This window comes from Corvus kubaryi, unplaced genomic scaffold (assembly GCF_017639235.1).
Source record: "Corvus kubaryi isolate FWS band 111438036 unplaced genomic scaffold, C.kubaryi_AGA036_p1.0 37383, whole genome shotgun sequence".
Classification (NCBI taxonomy): Eukaryota; Metazoa; Chordata; class Aves; order Passeriformes; family Corvidae; genus Corvus; species Corvus kubaryi.
In genome coordinates this window covers 4,152,994-4,174,589 of record NW_024581125.1, presented here as the reverse complement: position 1 = coordinate 4,174,589, position 21,596 = coordinate 4,152,994, and the positions used below count along the sequence as shown (strand labels likewise).

Here is a 21,596-nt window from a genome sequence, read left to right as displayed (position 1 = left end):
CCTGTAGTTTTCATATTCCCAAAATCTTTTGTCAGGCAATCATATTTATAAGGCTTTCCTGTTTCATCTTCCCCAACACCCACCCCTTTGTTTTCTTTATTTGTAATTAAAAGTTGTTGTGGCAAAAACCACAATAAAGTAATTTCTCTCTGGATACTTGATATAATTTGAAACAGCACTGAAAATTTCAAGCTGTCCTGATTGCAGTCCAGCTGTCTGCATAGTTCTGTTGCAGTATGATGTATTTGAGTCAACTTATCCAAATTTTTGGTGACATTTTAAAATGCATGTCCTGAAGGGTGTTGAAGGGTGTCAGTTCTGCATTTTGCTGTCATGTATTTTGGCTTTTTTGTCACAGTGCTTTGCTAGATCATAGAAGCAGTTTATTTCACACCAGGACAAGGTCCAGTTACAACTTTTATGCTGGAAACACTGTGTATTAACAAACAATTTATTAATCACAGGATTAATTCCCTAGTGGAAGCTGGATTCCCCAAACATGTTTTCCTGAGAGCCATTTAAGCTGAAAGAATACATAAATCCCTGCTCCATGTTTGTCAGGTTCCTCATCCTGCAGGGGTTTATGTGTATGTCTTTCTGCACTGTGGCTGTAAAGTCTAATGGAATATTCCAATTTTCAGGCTTGGGCTCTTGGTAAGTGAATGCTGGGTACACCTTTGGCATCCTGTTATCTCTTGACAACTGTCAAGATGCAGGTGGGATTTGGGTGGTTGTTTCCTCTCCTTTCTGTTTTTTTCTCTCTTTCTAGATGACTCCTTGAGCATGCCCAGTGTGGTAAGTGAACAAGAAACATACCTTATGGGTGCCATTGGGAGGAGGCGGTTCTCCAGCCATCTCTCCAGCATGTCTGCACCTCAGGCTGAGGTGGGCATGTTACCTAGCCAAAGGTAACAACATGGGCTTTTCCCCTTTCCCATTATATTAACAAGAGCATAAATGGCACAGGTACATCAGAGATATGGGATAGTGGAATTGGTGCCAACATAGTGATGCTAAATTTATTCATCCTGGAATAGTGTTGGACCAAGGGCGCAGGACTGGAAATAATGATTTTCCAGGATGATCTGTGCTGCGTAGGGTCCATAAGAACAAGCTGTCATCCACAGCAACCTTCCTCTCAAGCAGTTTCAGAAACAGAGTTATTATTTTTCTCTGCTACTACTGAATAGCAAAAGGAAACATGGTTTTGGGGTATTCATTAAACCAGGGGACCACACCCAGTCTGTGTAGGGGAGTGGGGAGGAATCTTGAGAAGCTGGGAGAGGGGAGCAGAGGCAGTTTGATTTACTTTGTTTTCTTCCGTGTGTTCTTTGTCCTTCCTAGAAGAGTAACTAGCTCATCGCAGAAATTAAACTCTATGTTCAAAGATGGGATGTAATACTGTTTTAAACCTGAAATACTTGTTGATACAAATAACATTGAATGCCTTATTCCTGGTTGACACGGAGTGGTGAGAAAGAGCTTGTTGGGAAATGTACATCTTTAGAAGATGTGGAGAGAAGTTTTGCATTTAAACGTGGGGTTTTTTTCTAAGTAAGCAATGTTTATTGTTTTATTTGTCCGTGACATAGTTATCCAAGGATATCTGACAATGGACAGATTAATTTGTGTTATTTCCTTTGAACCTTTAAAGAATATATTCTACATTATGTCTTGACCACCCCTGGAAAATCAAACAATATTGTTCCCTCCCCATTCTTGCTTGGAATTAAAGAAATAACATTGATAGATGAAGGAAAATTAACAGCTGTGGTATCTAACAGCAGAGATAGGAGAAGTGAGTTACAAGAGAGGAGTTACACAGATTTTATCTGTGAGTTTTCACAAAAGGACTTACAGGAACTCATTTGACTTTCAAACTCAGTTGATTCGGTCCCTTTTTTCCTTGAAAAATTAACATGCAAGACTCCATTTTCCTCAATCTTTCACTACCATCTTTAGTGCATAAACTTCATAAGAGTTACAGCTGACTGAGAGCAATGTTTGCTTTGTGCAATCCCAAATCATGGTGATGCTGAGAAAAAAAGACTTTAAGTACCACAGAGCTTCACTCTCTACTTTTTAAGTACATGGTATAGCAGGAGAACCACTTTTCATGTGGGTAGGGGAAGGACCAGCTCAGCAAGCATAATCATAGTCCTCGACGTCATGCCTTTTGAGTTTATGGATGGTCTCTGGGCTTTCAGACTGCCTCACAAATGTAAACTAATTAATGCTAAGTAAAGTTATTACTGCTTTCCTGCTGGTAACCCAGCAGACAGTCTTTCTTTCTTCCTTCCTTTCTTCTTTTCTTCCTTTCTTCCTTTCTTCTTTTCTTCCTTTCTTCCTTTCTTCCTTTCTTTCTTTTCCTATGGCCTGAGCAGGCTGCTCCTGCCTGATGGCTGCATTGCAGAAAAGCATTGGAATTGTGTACTCCTTGGCCAAGACCCTTGCCAGCTGTTTATTTACAGTTTCATTGCACTATGAGGCCTTGTTTTCCCCATGTTTGTCCTTAGAGTTGCACCAGAAGGAGAGTGGTCTATAGCTCATGGGAGATAGATCAGCCCTCCCTCAAGGAAGAAGTGGCTCATGGGGAAGGAAAAAAGCTTTCTATGATGCTGAAAGTAAATAGAACTGAAATAAATCAAAATGCTGCAGGAAAATAGCTTTGAAAACAGTTCCCTGCCTTATTTCCTTTAGAAACACATCCTGTCCAACTTCTCAGCTCCCCAAATCTCAGCAGAGACGTAGAAGGCTTCATGCAGTGTAAACTCCCTCTAAAGACTGCTCCTGTTATCAGATGTTCTTTCACCTCCTCTGAGTCATATATGTGCTGTTGAGCATGTAAGTCCGATTAATGTTACCGTCCTTTTTTTACTTTTTTATTCCATTGATATTTTCTTCCCTTGAAAACAGAGACAAGCGCATGCTTTTTGCATTTTCTTTCCCTAAATTCTTAATCTCCCTGCCCCTCCTGCAGTGAACCTAATGTCCTCGATGACTCCCCGAGCCTGGCCACTGAGGGCAGCCTCTCTAGGTACAGTGTTAACACTACCTGTCTGTCAGTGTGTGTGCTGGGAAACAAGCTGTTTCCGACCTTTTGTCTCTTCCCCTCACCTTTTGTCACTCTCTCCATCTCTGTCTCTTGTGGCTCATCAATATTCAGGCCTGCAAGTCAAAGGTGTAGTAACCCACCTTCAGTTTTCAGCTTTGATTGCCAATAACTTTGAGAAGGCTAAGGAGAAGGGGAAAGAAAAAGCTGTAGTGAATGAAGCAGCAGGCTGGCCTTTCCCCCTTGTTTAACAATTGCTTGAAAGGCATGAGAAAGATGATCCATGAGGCATTAGCTGTATCCTGTTATAAGCATTAGTCTGGAGGCCTATGTAAAATGGAGACATCTGTTTTTTCATTCATCTCACAATGCTGTCACCACAAAAGACTTAATATCAAGCTGAGTTCTTTACCATTCGCTGATAAAACTAATTATGGTAAGTCCTGTGGAATATAGTGTTTTGTGGGTGCTTTACAATAATTCTCATTAGTCTTGCAAAGCATTTTCAATTCTCAAATGACAACTTAGAAATCTTGCAGGTGGATGCCATAAATACATCTCTAAAATGGCTCTGTTAGTGCTGCAGTTCAGGTCTAGTTGTTCCCCATTACCCACAGACGGGAACAAACACAAATGGGTCAGGAGGGAACTTACAAGGGAAGCCTGCACCTTTAACACCCAGATCAGTCATGTTAATCATTCTCCCTGCTCTGCTGCTGTGCTTCCACCTCTCAACCTATCCTCTTGAGGCTGGAGAGTTGTTGTTAGTCCCAAGAGCATCTGTTTCCTCCCAGGAGAACACAGCCCCATACATTGGCAACACGGAGGGTAACTCACTATTTCATTCCTGCACCAGTGGAAGCAGTGGATATGTTGAGAGGCGTTTGTGTGAATGGTTTCTGTTTCATTAGCTTGGGTTTCAATGTTGGTAGTGGCTTTTTGGGATGGGGACAGGCTGCTGTGTTCGTTTGTTCACTCTCTTCAGTTGACAAAAGGAGTTTATTGTCGGTGCTATCACTGAGCTCATTCCATGCAACATGGTGTCCTTCATGTGTGTGAACCCTTCTCTGGCAGACCAGTCTCTGATCAGTTAGGAAAAGACACCAGCTTCTTGGCAGAGGCAGGGGTATTGTTACCTGGTTTTGTGACAATGTAAGATTGCATGGTCATCTGGGCTAAAGAGCTGAAGAGAAATCATTCAACCAAAGAACTTCCATGTTGTCCCTTTAGCAGCACTAAAAACTCACCACAGTTGAGGAAGAGGACAAAGGGGAAGGTCTGTGTCTGAGTTAAGGCCATAATGACCTGATACTCAGTTACATCAGTGTTGATTCTGAAATATTTTGATCTTGTTAAGTAGGGGCTAGCCACTCCTAATTACAGTGGTGAGGCTGAGCACTATGAGACACCTAAGTCAATGAACGTGTTCAAACACAATAATTTATTTTGAACCCTGAAATGTAATCAGCTGCACAACGGGTTCCTACTAATTCCTGTCACAAAAATTTTCTCCAGGGACCAGGACACTATCCTCCACCCTGCTCTAGGGTACAGAGCAAATGGGTGAGCAGATGTACTTGGGAATCAGTTCTGCTGAGGTTTATTATCCTTTTCAAGGAGCGGGCACATGTCTTAAGGACAGGCTGCAAAACCTTAAGAAGCCTTAAGAAGGAATGAAGACACTGCAAATGTGTCTAAAAAATTAGGTTAGATCTCTGTGAGGAGAAAAAGATGTTTCAACTGCATTGTTAAATGTAAAAATTGGATTCCTCCTCTAAAGGACAGCAGTAGTAAAGCAGATGTTGTAGAAGCTTATTGTGCTGTGGGGATTATAGGGCAGAGTTAATTTGTTTTTACATTCAGGAACATTAGTTTTGAATAAAGCAGGCTTCAGTTTTTCTTATGTAACTTTGATTTTGGCTGCCGCACAATGATAACTTTTTAGGATCACCTTCTGAATTCAAAAGCTGGTATTTAATCATAACCAAGATAAAGAAGTAAACAGTATTTACTAGGGACTAGACCCTTTTGGAAGGTAGGAGTCTTAAATAAACAAATTGTGACAAATACAAAAAAGAATAAAGTCTGTTTCCCTTTGTTCTATAGCAATTAGACCCAGCCTTGAAAAAAAGCAGGGAAGGCAGGAAGGGGAGAGCACTGAAGTGCTCAGACAGCTTGGAGTACAGGGCTGAGGAGCATCGTGATCTGTTGTGGTTATAATCTGAGAGGACAGGATATTTTCCCAAATCAGAAAGGAAGAAGGTGAAACCATTGTAATGGAAATCTATTGCACAAACACATTTCCCTGTAATGTTTGTGCCTATCCTAGCTTAATGGTTCCTAATAGGAAAAATCAGATTGAATCCATATTGCCAGGGCAATTGCAGCAGCAGGTTTAATGCTAACTGGGCTGGGATGTGTCTGGAAATACAATATATTTAACCCATTTCCTGCTGCCTTTGTCCACCAACCATCTCATTCATATGTCTAGGGACACAAAGTGTATGTGCTGTACCATGATGGTGTGGCAAGCATGTACATCTTTATAATAGACATTTAAACTCGTTGCTTCCTTTGTCTCTGTTTTGTTTTCTTCTTTCTTCATTACCTTTTTTGGGGTTTTTTTTGGCTGCGTGATTTGGTTTTCTTTTAATTCTTGAGCATTACTTATTTTACTTGCCAACCCGACAAAGTTTGTTTTGGCCCCCACTGTGTGACTGCACTGTCATTCCTTGTAGCACTGGTAACATGCATCCATAAACTTGGGTTGGTTTGATCTTTGGCTCACCTCTGCCCTACATAATGGGAGTAACATTATTGTGTAAATAAATCCCTGACAGAGATACTCAGGGAGCGACAGAGAGTGTTGGGCAGGAAAAAAATCTTGTTTCTTATTCCCAAATAAATCTAGATTATGTCCTTTAGAAAAACTATTCTTATAGATCACATTGCCATGGGGAGGAAATGTACTGTCAGCTGAAATGGCATCTGATTCAGTGTTCCTTTGCTGGGTCCCACGGGCTGTCAGAAAAACAGTATATTCCTGGTCAGGTCTGGTAAACAAGGAGAGACAGAAAAGGAGGGAGGGCAGGCTGCACAGAGCCAACCCTCTGCCTGCCATGCTCGTTTTCACAGAAACAAGATTGGTAGTTCTGTTCTTTGATGTGAAAAAAACCCCTCACAAACCCTCATGAAGAGAAAGCTTGTATCTGAAAATTCAGTCACTTGTCTGAAATTTGTGGTCTTTATGATTCTCTCTCTCTTGCTTTCCTTCTTCAAAATGTGGGGATACAGAGCAAAAAGACAGCCACAGCAGGACTGTGTTGTGCACAGGCAGCTCTGCAAAACGCAGCTGCTCTCAGGTCCACCATTTCCCTGCAATAGGTATCTGCAATTTCAGCTTGTAAGATCATCCCAGATTATACCAGTTTGTGTAATGATTCAGTACTGGAAGTAAACGTCCACCAGCTCACTTAATTCATTTCACGTATGTTATTAAGCCAGGCTGAAAATCCCAGACTCCAACCAGGAAGACACGAAGTCCAGCCTTTTTTTGCTCACCTATTGTTTGTCTTCAGTGCATGGGAATAGTTTTTACCTCGTGTATAGCCTATGTGCCCTCACGCAGTCCATGTATACCCTTTATCTAATGACTTTTTCAAGTGTTTTCATATCACATGTGAAGTGAGTTTGTTTCAGCACTGTAAACAGTTTTGTACTAAATATAATTGCAGTCTTTCTGCTGCAGACATTAATGTCTCCTTACTCACAGAACTAAGAGTTACCTTTCCTTCCTCAGAAATTGTAACAGTGTTCTCAAAGCTACTCTAGTAGAATTTTTTTTCCCAAGAACTTCTCCAGCTAATTCCTACTTCATTCACACATTGGTAACCACTGTAAAAACTTCTGGAAATTCAGAAGAATAAGTTTTATGTAATCCTAGAAGCAGAAGATTAAGGAAATTCTCCAAGCTGTAACTTCAGGTTGTCTGGATCACAAATATAAAGACTAATTTAAGTGCAGTCTCTTTGCTTTAATAAGGAATGATGTGATGCTTTTGGACTTACCAGTCATAGGTGCTGTAGTCAATGTCTGGGTCAAGAACATAGTCTTACTAACTTGGAGGTAACTCTGAGGTCTCTGCTTATCCCTAGGCAGGTGTTTGTGTGGTGTTTAGGATGCATGGTATGTAAAGCATGTCAATATCCTATGGAAAAACTGGGATATATGTTCCAGGGACTGGTGATTTCATTTGGAAGACCTGTCTGAGGAAGAAAGGGACTCAAATATATCTTGTTTGTTCTGGCTTTGAGCTTGCTGAAGCTTTTTCTCTTTTTCCAAGGCAGTGCAGCTGTGGTGAAATTGCTGAGGGCATGCCCAGCATTATTAGGCTGTAGTCTGTCAATCAAAAGATAAAGAGCTTCAGGGTCCCAAGATGTCTCTCTTCTTGAAGTTGCCTACTCTCTCCTCCCAAGATGTCTCTCTTCTTGAAGTTGCCCAGTCTCCCCTGCAGGAGTGACAGAAACATGGATATGGTTCAGTGCAAAGTCTGGCTTTAGCTTAAATGAACAGGAGGAAGGAATAAGACTTTCAGATCAGGTAACCAAACTTGGCCCCTGTCTTGGTTTGAAAGACAGGTGTCTGCCAAGGGAGGCGGGAACCTCCTTTGGAATGGAGAATACGACCCCCTTCCCTCCAAATTATAATAATTTTGAAATTAAGGGGCTTCCAGAAAAAGATATGGGAAAATGAATAACAGTTCTTTACTAGTATGTATGTATGTATAGCAAGGCAGACAAACAACCACAACGGCAGCGACAACAAACAAACCCACAAACCCAGTGCCAGCCTCTCTCGGCTGTCAGGCAGTTCTGGTGCAGTTCTGGTGACAGCCGGCAGGGGCGCTGGTGGCTCCCGGCCGGGCGGCGGGGGTGCAATGGTTCCCCCGCGCCTGCAGGGGGCGCTGTGGCGCGGGCTCGGCTGCATCTCCTGTCACGTGGTGATGGCGGACAGGTTGGATGGCAAACATGGGCTGCAGCAGGAACCTTGGAGCAGCGGCTGGAATAGCAGGGCAGGCTCACCCGGAGTAGCAAGCAAGAGGTAGCAGACACTCTGCAGGTGTAGCAGGGGCCATGGGGTGTCCCAGCAGGCAGGGGGGGTGTGTTACAGTGCAGCAAAAAAAGCCCGAGGCAGTGGCAGCAGCAGAGCTGGGCAGTGGCAGCTGGGCTCCTCCACAGCAGCTGCCACAGGCAGCTGGGAAGACGTGCCCTCCGGGAAGGGGGAGGGGGGTCAGGGTCCCGGTCTTCCCCTGAGGCACCTGAGCAGATGGCAAGGGTCCTTTCCAGTGAGACAGTGTTCCAATAAGGTCCCAGTTAAATGGCTGCTCTCACGAGCAAAGGCTTACCCGGGGTAGGAGAAAACAGGACAGGGCTGGGCTCTGGCAGCAGCAGCGAATCCCCGCCGCCTCCCCCCACCCCCACTAGCAGCAGCTCGGCCGTCCTCCTCTGAAGCCTAGAGAGCAAGAAAGCAAGGAGCTGTGCCTAGCCCCTTTTCCCCCAGCCCAATTCTCATGGTATCTCTGCCCCTCCAAGAGAAACCCCCAGTTAAGAGAGTGGCCAGCCGCACCTTTCTAGTGGAAACTTTTGTCTCTCCTAAGTATCGGTCCTTATGGTTTCTTAGCGACAGATGGGACAAAATTCCATGAGAGAAAGAAACAAAAGGAAAAATCCTAAACTCCAAGAGCCCCAAAGCAGAGCAGGAAACTCTCCATGTTCTGTTCCGCCAAACCTTCTAAGAACAATCGGTAACTTCTGCCAAAGTGAAGAATGAGCTGCTCAGGAGACAGAGCTTTTTAAGCCTCTCCACAGACATCCTCCATGTCTTGTCTGACCATGTTCCTAGGTTTGTCTTCTTCTTCCACCCCTGTGTGGTCAGGTGATTAACCTTCATTCTGTTGGTGGTACTGACAAACTCCAGGGAACTCCAAGAGAAGTATCTAGAAAAAGAATGTTGTTTTCCTTTAGATTAATGCAAACCAAAGACAAAATGGATTGCAATACTGAATCTTCAGCAGTGTGTATGCGAGATATAGCTGGAAGTTGCTTAAATAGGACATGTTGCTCAGTGGATTCCAGTCTGGCCTAAAAAAGCAGCTGCCTGAGTTAAAAGAAGTCTATCTTAAATGTGACTTAGTGACTATTGTAGTCATAAGTCTCTCAGACACAGTTTGTTCAGCTAAAGTGTTTTATGACTGCTAAATGTCCAGTGTTCAGAGTAATACAGTGCTTTGATAAAAATGAGGGGAGGATGGTATTTCTATATTAAGTAGATTGAATGGTCAGTTGAATGGTAGTATGAGGTGGTACATAGTAGAGTATGTTTTATTGCTAAAGTTTCTTCTACTGCAGGTTTTCAGATATTTTGTGCCAATATATTAAAAACCAAAAAGCAGTATTTATCTAGCTATCTAGCTATCTAGCGATCTATCTGTCTATCTACCTCTAATTTTCATTTACTTGTCTCTTTTGTTAGCCACAAAAATACTTAAGGCTGTAAGTGTTGAGTGTGGGGCCTTGTTCACATAACTCATGCATCCATTATGTGAATGGATCCTTTGTCACTTTGTGTTTGCTTTTTGTTTGTTGACTTAAATTGAAATTAAAACCAGATGACAAAATTGTGATGAGGCCATGGAGTCTTATTTGGGAAGAAAAACAATAGCTTTTACGACATTGTCCTTGAAAAAAGGAAAAGCAAACAAGAAGGCTTTTGAGCTAGGAAGCTGATGTTCCTGCCTTCACTGATGTGGCAAAGGATGCAGAGAAGTGAGTGCTGCCCAGTGGGATGCATCAATCAATGACTGAAAACTGAAATCTGCAGTTATTTATATTTGGATACTGTGGAAGGTATCTTTTCAGCTTTATACCGGCTAGTGCTTGTACTTCAATGCCTTAGAAAGCCTCGAGCAGCCTTGAGAGGTAGCAAGGGCGATCTAGCACTTAAGTAGCTCTAAAATCGGTACCTGTATCAGCTGCAGAGCAAATACCATCAGCCAGAAGCAAAGAGGGAGAAATATAGCTCCCTGCTCGCTCAATTTCCTGCGGTTAGAAGCTTTCAAATGAGACAGACAACCAGAGATGTTCACAGGAAGATAGCTGAGAGAGAGCGGAGCCTCCCCTCAAGCATCTCTTTTATTCGGAGAAGGGGAAAAGGGGAGGACTGGGGGCGGACCCGGGGTGACCGGCCAATCAGACACTGCTAAAGAGCTTGAGTTACATTTGGTTTTCCCCGCACTTAGAACAAAGGAGCTCAGAGCACATGCAGGAGCACGTATCTTTGGGAGGGGGAGGGGAAGCTCAGAGCAGGCAGCAACAGGATGCTACCTGTGTGTGGCCAAGTCCTGAATGCCATGACTCCACCTCCCACCCTTTCCTAAGCCCCGGAAGCCACAACCCAGCAGACATGTCTCCTCCCGTCCTTCAAAGATAGTGCTGCTCTTTGAAGTGACTGTGCCATTAGTGGTTGGTCAATCTATTATTTATTTATTTATTTTAGTCCCAATTGCCAGGAAACGTACTAGTTATGCAGTGTGCTTCTGTGCTTGGCCTAATGCTGTCAACATCTAACAGGGTGGGAAGTGTGCAGAGCGAGCCAGGACAACAGAACCTCCTTCTGCAGCAGCCCCTGGGGCGGAAGAGAGGCCTACGGCAGGTGAGGACACAGACAGTAAACAAAACTTCTCTCTTGCTGTGTGATTTGGTTTGGCTTTTCTCGTATGTGGCTGTTTGCACACGGTATGTGGATGTGATGTGTCCCTTCTACCTAATTTTTGCTATACTAGTGCAGTCTCTTGACTTAGCAGGAACCATAGCACAAATCATAGCTGTGAAGCCAGACAAATCCCTAAGAGAGGAGGTACCCTTTGTTTTAAATTCCTCAATCTTGTCCTCTGCAGGCTTTTTTCTTATTATTAAATGATGGTTATGCAACCTGCACTGCATTACATTCAGTGTTGAAACTGAAAAGGCACAAAGCCCAGAGGTTCATATGAAGGAGATGTCTGATCCATGGAAACCTTAAAACACATATCTGCTAAAAGTAGAGTGAATGGACATCTAGAGGTACAGACAGTGATGATCTGTTCTCCTTTCAGAGAAGAAGCTGTGCAATATGTGAACATACATTAACCTAACTCTCTCTTCCAATGTTTAGCTTCGACGACCGCTGCTGTCACGTCAGAAAACTCAAACTGAACCTCGGAGCCGTCACGGAGCTCGACTTTCAACCACGCGACGGAGCATCCAGCCAAAGCCAAAACCTTGTGGTAGGGCAATGCTGCATTTCCGAAACCAGCACTCCACACTGGAAAGTAGAAAAGGCTGTGGTTTTAGCTTAAAGGAATAGCAGGTTGTTACTAGCTTATATTAAAGTGAAATTCCGGGAGCTCTATACTTTTTCCTAGTACGTGGATATCCTATCAGAAATCCACCCCCTCAAAACACTTTAATGGTTTCTCCAGAAGTTTTCAAGGTCAAACAGGATATGGACAATGAATTACTTTGTTTCCAGGAGTTGTGGAGAATTTAGGGGATGGGTTTCCTCTAGTCAGGATGCCTTATCCAAAACCTCCAGATGTGCAAGTTTGAAAGATGCTATTGAGAGTAGTAGAAAGAAGAAAATGTCCCATCATAAGCTTAGCAGTGCAGAGCTTTAAGGATTGTATATGGAAGTGAATGTAGGACTGCTTCAGTCTGTGCTGTATGTTTCCAGGAGTCAGCACTGCCAAGCTGAGCAGGTGGCTGTATTCTGTACCATTTGGAGTGAGCTTTGGAGGAAACATCTGGAAGAGCAAAGGTTACTTGTGAACTTCCTGGGTTTCTAACTGCTCAGCAGGACTATGCTGGGGCAACAGCACTGCTGGAGATGTTTGAAACATAAAAGTTAGCCAAAAATAATTAAGAGCAGGAACAGGAATACCAGTTTTACTGTTAGGATTTTAGTCTAACTGTCTTTACTCTGTGCTCTTCTGTTACTCCTGGCTAGTGGACTTAGTCTGCAGGAATGAGGGGCTATCTGCTGCACTTTCTTTTCTCAGATGTTCTGCAAAACCTTGGGCAATTCTATCTTTTTGCATGCCAGTTTTTCTTTTTTATTTGAGGGCAGAAGTGCCTAACTCACATGGGATTCAACTCAGTGTATTCTTTTGGAATGGATAGATGTTATGGGTGGTATTTTTCTCACCAAACCATGACAAGGACAGGTGTGCTGGCTAGACTTCAGGTGATCCCAGAGTCTTGCTGTGGCTGTAGTGGAAGCCCAGGGTAAAAGGCTTTTAGATTAGATGCCAATTAGACAGCTTATATAAAAATTGGATGAATCCTGTCTTAGTTGTAAAAACTCCAGGGATTGTCTCTCTTCTTTTCTTGTGTTTTTTCCCCAAATTTTAACCCTCAGTTTTCTGGGCTTTGTACCCTCAGTGGAGCAGAAGCGGTCGGTGACATTCACGGAAGTCCAGCCTGAGGCACCCCCAACCTGTGCTGTGGACCCGCCGGTACAGCAGCCGGGCTGCAGCCACAGCAGCCCCCAGGCCACCAGCCAGCAGGAGCCCCTCAGCAAACCTGTGCTGACTTCCTCACCTGCCACCATTGTAGCTGATCTCCACAGCCAGGTAACGTGACTGGTGGGTTTGTAGCCTGTGTTCCTCCACTGCTCCATCCCAGGCACGGGGAAGCACCAGATTCATTACAGCACTGTAATGAAAGCTGGCAGGAGAGTGAAGACAGCAAACCCTCCTGTGTGTCTGTTTTTTAGGCTGTTTGCTGTCCAGCCCCCTGCTTCTGTAAAGCCATTCCCTTCCAGATCTGTGCAACAATTCTTAATTTGAAAATATATTTTCTGCATCTTCCCTTTCCATCTTCCCATTTCATACAGTGTACTTCTGGACCTAATCACCAAGGCAAGCTGTCCTTAACAGGTTTTCACAGCTTGCTCCTGAGAGATGCCTCCTTAAAGAAGGAATCCATCAAAGCCTCAGGACTGTTTTAGCAAAAGCATCACATTGCAAAAGAAATTGCTTGTCCAACATTTTTCTGTGTTGGACCCCACCGAGGGTGGTGTAGGGACAATCCCAGTCATCCATTTAACACATCAGTGACATTGAGATCACTTTTATATGCCCAGATATCCATTGTGTTTTGAGGTTATGTCCTTTGCCAAATGAACAAATGAATGATCTCTGACTTCAGAATCATAGAATGAATCACAGAATGGTTTGGACTCATTCCACCCCCTGCCATGTGCAGGGACACCTTCCACTAGACCAGGTTGCTCCAAGCCCCATCCAGCCTGGCCTTGAACACTTCCAGGGATGGGGCATCCACAGCTTCTCTGGGAAAGCTTTTCTAGTGCCTCACTATCCTCACAGTAAAGAATTTTTTCCTAATATCTAATCTAAGCCTACACTCAGTTTGAAGACATACGCTAAAAAAGATGAAATGAGAAAGTGTTAATGACTCAAATCAGATAACCTTTCTGATCATTGTTGTAAATTTGATTCACCAGCAAAAATATATAATTGTTAAGGTATAATTTTAAGGTATTTATAATCTGCAAGTGCCTAGTTCTTTGTGGTAAAATGTGTATCTGAATGAGAAAATACTTTATAGACCTTCCTCTCCTTTTTTTGCCCCTCTCCCTCCTGCTTTCTCTGAGCCTGACCACCAGCTCTCCTCAACTGCAGAGTGAGGCACTCTCTGCTGAGAAGGAGAAGGAAAAAGAGGAGGGCTTGGAGTCCTGGCCAACAACAGCACAGAGCACCCCACCCACCCAGCTCTCTGACACCGAGGACTACACTGGCCTCGAGACCACCAGCTTGCTGCAGCATGGGGACACTGTCCTGCACATCAGTGAGGACAACGGGATGGAAAATCCTTTGCTGGCCACTCACTTCAGCTTCACACGTGGAGCTCGGGGAGACGGATGTCGATCTAGATGAATCTCATGTTTAACTCTTGGGGAAGTTCAGTAATGGGAAGAGGAAGGAAACGTGTACCTTTCCTTAGAGTTCCCTGCTAAATAGTAACTAATTAAAACAAGAGCACTTTATGATCCAAAAGCAGGAAATAGCTATCAGCCAGTTGCTCTATATAGACTGGCAAATTTCTGTTTGTGAGATCTGTTTCAGTTTAGGACAGGACTACAGGAACCGAGAATTTGTACAGAATTCTCAGGAGAGGGGTGTGTAGGCAAACGTGGTCCCTAGAGCCCTTATCTGACAGCCATCTACTGTGATCAGCAGCCTCACTGGGTAATGGACTGTTGGACTGTGCGAGACAGAGAACTCTCTTCTGAGACTGTGCCCAAGATTTAATTTTGTAGTGTTTTGGAGAGGACAGCTATGTAGCTGAATCCAAGGCTCTTAAACCTTGAAAACAGTGAAAACACTGACAGAAAGTACCATTCTAAAGCTTGATTTTCTCAAGCCTGGGACCATTGTTTCTAACTTGCAGAGCAATGATAAGCACCATAAAGCAAGTAGACTTTTTTTTTTTTTGGCACTGCAGACTTCAGTTGAGTTTACTTTTGTATGTTAGCTCCATTCCACTCTGTAAAATACTGCTCTTGTGCTACAGAAATATTTGCTCTGTAAAACTAAATACAGTAAGCAGGAATGCATGTGCTATGCACAGACACAGATGGGCAGGGGCTGAGTGGTCTGCAGGTGGTACAAATAGCCCACACTGTCCTGCTTTAATGTACTGAGCTATTCATCTCCGCAGCTTAAAAAAACCCCTGAGAAACCACATCCGGAATGGGTGGACCCAAGCAACTGCTCCACTGATGTCATTGGATGTACTTAGAGGGATTTAAAGTAAATATTTATATACGGTATTTTTGTGTTCCTATATATATAAATACATATGTACATTGTAAACAAAAGATGGATATTGCAGGGCAGAAACTTGATGAAATCTATTTTTGGCATGCTGAGATTGTATTTAAAAGCTTCCATTTTATGTATATAATGTTCATGGCTGCAAGTATTAGATAAATGTATGTAACACAGAAGGTGAAGGTCCCTGGAGAGGGATCAGCTGAAGTCACAGCTGAGTTACAGGTTTTGCTGCAGCGTCATGGAATTACACTGAAATGGGAATTTAGCCATTAGCTGCTGATGGGCAAACTGCAAAACAGCTGTGAAACCATGAAATCATCAGCAATGCCCAAAGATACCCTTGGGAATCACACACTGCCTTTTTTGGCTCATGTTAGACTAACTGGAGTTCATAATTGTGTCCTTATTGTGCAGAGGAAGGTGTTTTGGATCATCCTGAAAGTATCTAAAATGCACTAATTACTACTATGGCTCCTGAGAGATTGCAGTTTGGACACACACATCATAAACCAGCCTTACTAAGGAGGGAAATTATATCCTTCTAGCCATCTCCAAAGAAAGGACTCCTCACTGGCTCTGAAATAGCTGAAGTACTACCCTATGAACAGCTGCCTTGCTGCTGTAGTGCAGCACACAGGTTTTCCTAGGGCTTTGACAATTAACCACACACCTGACAGCAGGTTTCAGCCTGCGAAGCCCATGGAGCCTTAGGCTGCACTGCCTGGCATTTGCCAAATGCTCACATTTGACAGGAGCTGTGCACACCAGTCTGGGCAGGGAACTCACTCACGTTAAACCTCTGAAGAGAGCAAAGGCCATCTTTCTCCCAGGTGCTGAGCATGTTCTGCTACCACTCTGTTGGTGAGAGATGGAGAATCTCAGCATATCTTGGGAAAAAGCAGGCCTGAAAAGGCAACTATTTTTATAGTACACCACCTATAGCCCCCACATATATGGGGCTATATAATGTACAGGTGGTGCTCTAATGCATCTCCAAAGGGTACCTGGTCTTGTATGACGGGTGTTCAGGTGGAGGTGACAGTGTCCCCATGGATATCCTGGATGACAAACTGTTTCCTCTGCTGACCAAAACATGCTGTACTGCTTCTTATCTCCTTAGTGCACTGGAGCCTGTGCCAGCTACCTGTAGGATGCTGCTTTAGATTAGCTCCTAGCTCAGATGTCACTCCAAGAATTGCTAAATTCCAGATATTAAGTTTTATTATTAACACTGATGCACAAATGAGAAAAAACCCCACAGCTTCATTTTCATGTCCCAAGGTAGGCTTGGTCACTGGCAGTCTGAGGGGCAGGAAAGCCTCAGACATGAGCTGAGTAAACAGCTGGGACACAACACATACAGAATTCATGGTGCAGTTTATAGTGACCTTTTCTGCTGAAAATGAGGAAGCATCTTCCTTAATGAAAAGTAGAGGCCTTCCCACAGTACTCTACTCTAGAGATGACAAAATAACTTGATTTACTTCATTTAATTCAGTGTATATAATAACTTTCAAGTTTCCACTGTCACAGCTGAATCCACAATAGAAAGCCATAGCAAGGACCAAAATGCCTCTTTTTAATGTCTACCCTACTAGAAATCAATGCATCTTATAAATGATGTAATCTGTAATTTAGTTTTATCCAGGTGGCTGGGCAGCTGGCTTTGGTTCTGTGGGATGATTGCTGAGAAATGGCACAGACAAGTCAGCCCATCAGCCTAACTTCCCATGTGTTTGTTCTACTGTAGTACCAGTTGCATTTAATGCCGTCCTGATGAGTGGCATACAAAGTACTTTAGCTGGTCTGTGCTTTCCTCCAGTATCTCTGTACCAGAACTGGTGTATTTCTGCTGTGGAGACAAACGATGCTGCTTTACATAGTGTTAGACGCCTTAAGTGCATGTCGTGTTCAGCAACGTCCGGCTGTGCCCGTCTTGTCCATGTGTCAGTCAGTCACGTTGCCTCAGCATTTTATGCAAACGTTGTGCCGGGGATTAAATACAAAGGAACGACGGCAAAGGACAGAGTTCTTCTGTGTTTGAATCTCTTGTGTAACACGGTCGGTCTCTTGGGCTCCGAAGGACTTCGATGTGTGGTTTTGTTCTGGGATACCGACAGCGCTTGTTAGAAGTTTACCCATCTGCTCCCAGGCCTGGCGTGGGGGGTGCCGCGGGAACGGGCTGTGGCAGTGGCTCTACCCGGCGTGAGGCTGGAGCTGTTCTTTGGGGGGGACAAAATACACTTCGTTGGAAACTTAAGATCACTTACAGAAGAGTTATTACTATTATAATTATTATTTCCTCCAGTTTGGGCCCGAGGGCACGGGCAGGCCAGCGCTGCCGGAGCCGTTTGTGCTGCGTCAGCGCAGGCGGAGCAGCGGCCCCAAGATGGCGAGGGCACCGCCCTGGCCCTCCCCCTGCCCGGCCGGCCCTCCCTCTGTCCCAGCAGGAGCCGCGGCGGCAGCGATGGCGTCGGGTTGTCGGATCGGTCCTTCCATCCTTAATAGCGACCTGGCGGCGCTGGGCGCTGAGTGCAGCCGCATGCTGGACTGCGGGGCCGACTACCTGCACCTGGATGTAATGGACGGGTAACGCCGGGGGCGGGCGGGAGCGGCCGGGCCGGGGGCGCGGGGGGCGGCCGGAACGGCCTGCCTCTCCCCTCCCGGCCGGCCCGGGGTGTAACCTGCGGGCGGGCGCGTCTCTCTCTTCGGCCCCAAGACACTTCGTCCCGAACATCACCTTTGGCCACCCCGTCGTGGAGTGCCTGCGCAAGCGGCTGGGCCAGGAGCCCTTCTTCGGTAAGGGCCGGGGGCTGCAGGGCACTGCCCCTCCGGCAGCGGAACTCAGCCCCACTGCCCGCTCGCTCTCCTCTTCCAGATATGCACATGATGGTGGCCACGCCAGAGCAGTGGGTGAAGCCCATGGCAGTCGCTGGAGCAAACCAGTACACTTTCCATCTAGAAGCGACGGGCAATCCCGGGGCACTGATAAAGGACATTCGGGAGAATGGGATGAAGGTGAGGGGAGTACACACTGTGCCCTGCTTAACTAACAGCTGCCTTGCTGGCAGGTTCTCTGTGGTGACCACTGACAGGACCCAAGGGAACGACCTGTTAACTGTGTCAGGGGAGGTTTGGGCAAGATATAAGGAAAAGGTTCTTCCCCCAGAGGGTGGTTGGGCACTGGACAGGCTCCCCAGGGAATGGTCACGCCCCAAGGCTGCCAGAGCTCCAGGAACGTTTTGACACCGCTGTCACGTACAGGGTGGGATTGGTGGGATGTCTGTGCAAGGCCGGGGAGTTGGCCTTGATGTGCCTTGTAGGTCCCTTCCAACTCAAGATATCTTGATTCCATGATTTTATGAAAAACTCATTGTTTCCACTTCAGGTGGTCAGGGATTGGCATATGCAGCCCTAACACACTGTGCATGAAGTTAGTCTTCAATTTTAGTGAAGAAAATCTGGAATTTTTAAATAAAGAGGCCTGTTCTTCCTGCCATTACACAGACATGTAATTATTTTCTTAGGAATCCACACTGAGCTCAGGCCAGTCTTGCCCTGAGGTGCATGAATCCTAAGGTGCACTTGGATTTGGCTTCCCTTCCTGCAGGTTGGCTTGGCCATCAAGCCTGGCACTACAGTTGAACACTTAGCACCTTGGGCCAATCAGATAGACATGGCTTTGGTGATGACAGTAGAACCTGGGTTCGGAGGACAGAAATTTATGGAAGACATGATGCCAAAGGTAAACTATGTTTCTCTTTCATTATTTATTGAGCTAAAAGCTAATTAACAGTAGGGAGTATAGTGGTGAAGTAGATAAACCTTGTCTAGATCTGTAAGAAGCTGTAGGGTGGCAGCTCATGTGGATCTCAGTGCCTGCCTTTTTATCTGGTTCCTCAGGTTCAGTGGCTGAGGACACAGTTTCCCTCCTTGGATATAGAAGTGGATGGAGGAGTTGGGCCTGACACCATCCATAAGTGTGCAGAGGTAAGAGGTTGCAACAGAGCAGCATTCTCAGTCACTGTGCTGAGAGACTTATCAACACCCAGAAAATAAAGCTTAGGAGAAATTTCTAGTTTTCAGAGGAAACTGTAAAACACATTTAATATCAAAATCTGTTTGAGATCTAATCTTTTTTAATAGTGGCTATTGTAGCCTGCCCTAAGATAGAGAACTTTGTTTCTTTTATGTTGGTGTAAATAGAAGCAATGTGATGAAGAAATTACTTATTTGGGGAAGAGCTGTGTTTTCTGAACTTGACTTGGGATTGTAGTTAGAGGTGTGTCATGTGTGTCCCACTTGTTTGCACACCAGCCCAGAATTCACAACCACCTCCAGTGTTTTACAAGCAAGCTGTAGGCAGTGGCTCTGTTCCATGTGACTAAGCGGGTGTTTGATGTCTTCCAGGCAGGTGCCAATATGATTGTGTCTGGCAGTGCTATTATGAAGAGCGCAGACCCGAGGTCTGTGATCAACCTCCTCAGGAATGTGTGTTCAGAAGCAGCCCAGAAACGCAGTCTGGATCGATGAGACCTGCCCAAGCCGTGTTCCAGAAGGCTCTGGGCACGCAGGAGAACCCTTTTCTCCTGCATAAGGGAGGGCTGGATGAACACCAACTACAGAAACTTCTTGCTGCTGAACAGAGGAATCATTCCTTCACTGCAATGAAGCAAGCAGCAGTGGGAAACATTCTTGCTGTCTTTCAGTGGTTTGAACCTGTCTCTTGATTTTGTGGAGGCTGATTTTGTGGCACAACCTCCAACAATGCTGACTGGATTGAACTACAGTCAGTTTGTTGCTTGCTAGAAGAGTGTAGCATCACCACAAGAATCTCTCTTGTGGAAGACTCTTAATCAAACTGCCTTCTGCTGCCTGTATTTGTCATTTGATCTGTGCATTCCTACAAAACTTTTCCACTACTGCATTAAACACCCCTTCCTTGGTGTGGTAAGTTCTTTTAAGCTGACTGTCACAAATGAGTGGCTTTGGGAGTAAGTTCGAGGAAAATGCAGCTTAAGAGGGCTAAAAAAAAAATCCCAGTGATGGTAGAAGTGTTCCTGTCCTTTGTCTCTATTGCATTGGAAGTATTTGGCCTACAGAAGTCAAGCATCAAATCAGTCAGTGCAGCATCTTTACCAGATCACAGAGTGGGGAATATCTTCTCATTTACCTTTCAAACAGCCAGTTAAGACAGCTGTGTCTGAAATTCCTGGAAGTGATGGAATTCCTCAGAAGAATGTTGCTTTAATACTCTTCAGATAACAAAACCTTAATCTTGCCTCTCAGTCTCCTTGGTTTGTACATATGTCTGAGTAAGTGATGGTATCTGCTGAAGAGATACGTAGGTTGAAATGCCTGGAGATGGGTCTGTAAAACAGCTTGTGGAACCAAATAGTTATCAGTCCTTCAATTTGCTGTGTCCACAGGCCTGGCCTGTTTGGGCATGTGAAAGGTGAGTTACAATGCACTAGAGAAGACCAAGCAGGCTATTATTAGGTCTCCCATGGCTACAATTAGGATTGTTGACTCTTTAATATTTCATGGTATTCTGTGTGGTATTTTTCCTTTTAAGTTGCAATTACAGAAGGGTTGCAAACAGTCTGCTGCCCTGGGGGGCCAGGCCAGGAGGCTCAGCAGCTGCAGCTAGGCAGGTGTCACCTGGCAGCTGCTGAGGCAGTGCTAGAGCTGGTGCAGCCCTTCTGAGCCTGGGACCTGTGAGGTGCCCCAGAGTGAGAGCCACTGCCCTTGCTAAGCAGGAGGAGCTAAGGCTAGTTCAGACACTAGACAAGTGTCTGAAATGGCTGAACTGCCACTTTTTTCTGCATGGTTAATTGTGGTTTAGGTGAACAAACGTTGCTTCCTGTTTCCACTTGCAACGCCATTTGGGAACTAGCAAAAGAAAAATGGAGCTGTCTGGACCTGTTGTACTGAGAGATACTTCAGAAGAGGTTTGCCAAAACAAGCTTGGCCATGAAAGGCTATAGTCCCAAGAGCTGTTCGGTGTGTGTTAGAGTAGCTTATCCATGCTTCTGGAAAGAACCAGCATAGAGTTTAATGTATGCATGGAAGTTTAATGTATGCATGGACAAACAGTCACAGCTCTGGTAGCTAAAATGCAGGCTGGACAGCCACCAGCTGCTACAAAAATGGTAGTTCAGGATGTGGAGTCTGGCTTTTCATGCTGTTGAAAGTAGTAGGACAACAGCTCTAGTATACTAACTTCCTGCAGTTGAGTGTAAGCTGGATTGAGAGGGTAATCAAACTATTTCTACTTTTTTCCTAATTAATTTGGGGGCAACAGCCAAGTTGTGCTAGTTAATTGATGGTACTAGGCTTTGTGGAACCGTACGGTATTTTCTCTGTTCATAGGTTGTAGTCATTTTGTAATTGTTTTAGAGATGGTAAATTTGCACCTGCATTGACTCTTGGGTTAGGAGTCGTGTGGGCGAGACGTTACACCCACAAAGTAAAATTTCTTAATTGCTTCCTTCTGTCTGAATCCCACCAATGTGGGTTTATGCAAGTGACTCCTGCTGCAGCAGCTTTTGCACATCTAAGGTCAAATCTGCTAGTGACCATGTCCATGAAATCACAGTAATGAATGATTCTTGTTCTTTAATGCTTAAGACTGTTTCAATTTGTCACCTC

At 44.7% G+C, this 21,596-nt stretch overlaps 2 protein-coding genes across 4 annotated transcripts; both read left to right on the top strand.

The window, feature by feature from the left end:
- The first annotated feature begins 439 nt into the window (after positions 1 to 439).
- UNC80 (unc-80 homolog, NALCN channel complex subunit) lies at positions 440 to 16,959 on the top strand. 2 transcript variants are annotated; one of them, XM_042035450.1, is made up of 6 exons: positions 440 to 908; positions 2,981 to 3,037; positions 10,681 to 10,762; positions 11,264 to 11,375; positions 12,529 to 12,719; positions 13,791 to 16,959. In XM_042035450.1, exons 1-6 carry the CDS (start codon positions 784 to 786, stop codon positions 14,043 to 14,045), a joined length of 822 nt encoding a protein of 273 aa, XP_041891384.1. In that variant the 5' UTR covers positions 440 to 783; the 3' UTR covers positions 14,046 to 16,959. The 2 variants fall into 2 exon arrangements, with proteins under 2 accessions (XP_041891384.1, XP_041891385.1); XM_042035451.1 differs by lacking the exon at positions 2,981 to 3,037.
- A 415-nt stretch (positions 16,960 to 17,374) lies between these two features.
- Positions 17,375 to 19,899, top strand: RPE (ribulose-5-phosphate-3-epimerase). Of its 2 annotated transcripts, none has more exons than XM_042035452.1 (6): positions 17,375 to 17,534; positions 17,665 to 17,744; positions 17,824 to 17,963; positions 18,556 to 18,690; positions 18,849 to 18,935; positions 19,356 to 19,899. In XM_042035452.1, exons 1-6 carry the CDS (start codon positions 17,413 to 17,415, stop codon positions 19,476 to 19,478), a joined length of 687 nt encoding a protein of 228 aa, XP_041891386.1. In that variant the 5' UTR covers positions 17,375 to 17,412; the 3' UTR covers positions 19,479 to 19,899. The 2 variants fall into 2 exon arrangements, with proteins under 2 accessions (XP_041891386.1, XP_041891387.1); XM_042035453.1 differs by having other exon boundaries at positions 17,383 to 17,523.
- The last annotated feature ends 1,697 nt before the right edge of the window (positions 19,900 to 21,596 follow it).

What these genes read in the sequence shown, in the direction of transcription:
- RPE (XM_042035452.1), top strand. Translation starts at nt 17,413, where the DNA reads ATGGCGTCGGGTTGTCGGATCGGTCCTTCCATCCTTAATAGCGACCTG. An exon ending in TTCGGGAGAATGGGATGAAG is followed by an intron (nt 17,964 to 18,555) that starts GTGAGGGGAGTA and finishes CCCTTCCTGCAG; the next exon opens with GTTGGCTTGGCCATCAAGCC. An exon ending in TGGAAGACATGATGCCAAAG is followed by an intron (nt 18,691 to 18,848) that starts GTAAACTATGTT and finishes CTGGTTCCTCAG; the next exon opens with GTTCAGTGGCTGAGGACACA.
- UNC80 (XM_042035450.1), top strand. Translation starts at nt 784, where the DNA reads ATGCCCAGTGTGGTAAGTGAACAAGAAACATACCTTATGGGTGCCATT. An exon ending in GGCATGTTACCTAGCCAAAG is followed by an intron (nt 909 to 2,980) that starts GTAACAACATGG and finishes CCCCTCCTGCAG; the next exon opens with TGAACCTAATGTCCTCGATG. An exon ending in GGAAGAGAGGCCTACGGCAG is followed by an intron (nt 10,763 to 11,263) that starts GTGAGGACACAG and finishes TCCAATGTTTAG; the next exon opens with CTTCGACGACCGCTGCTGTC.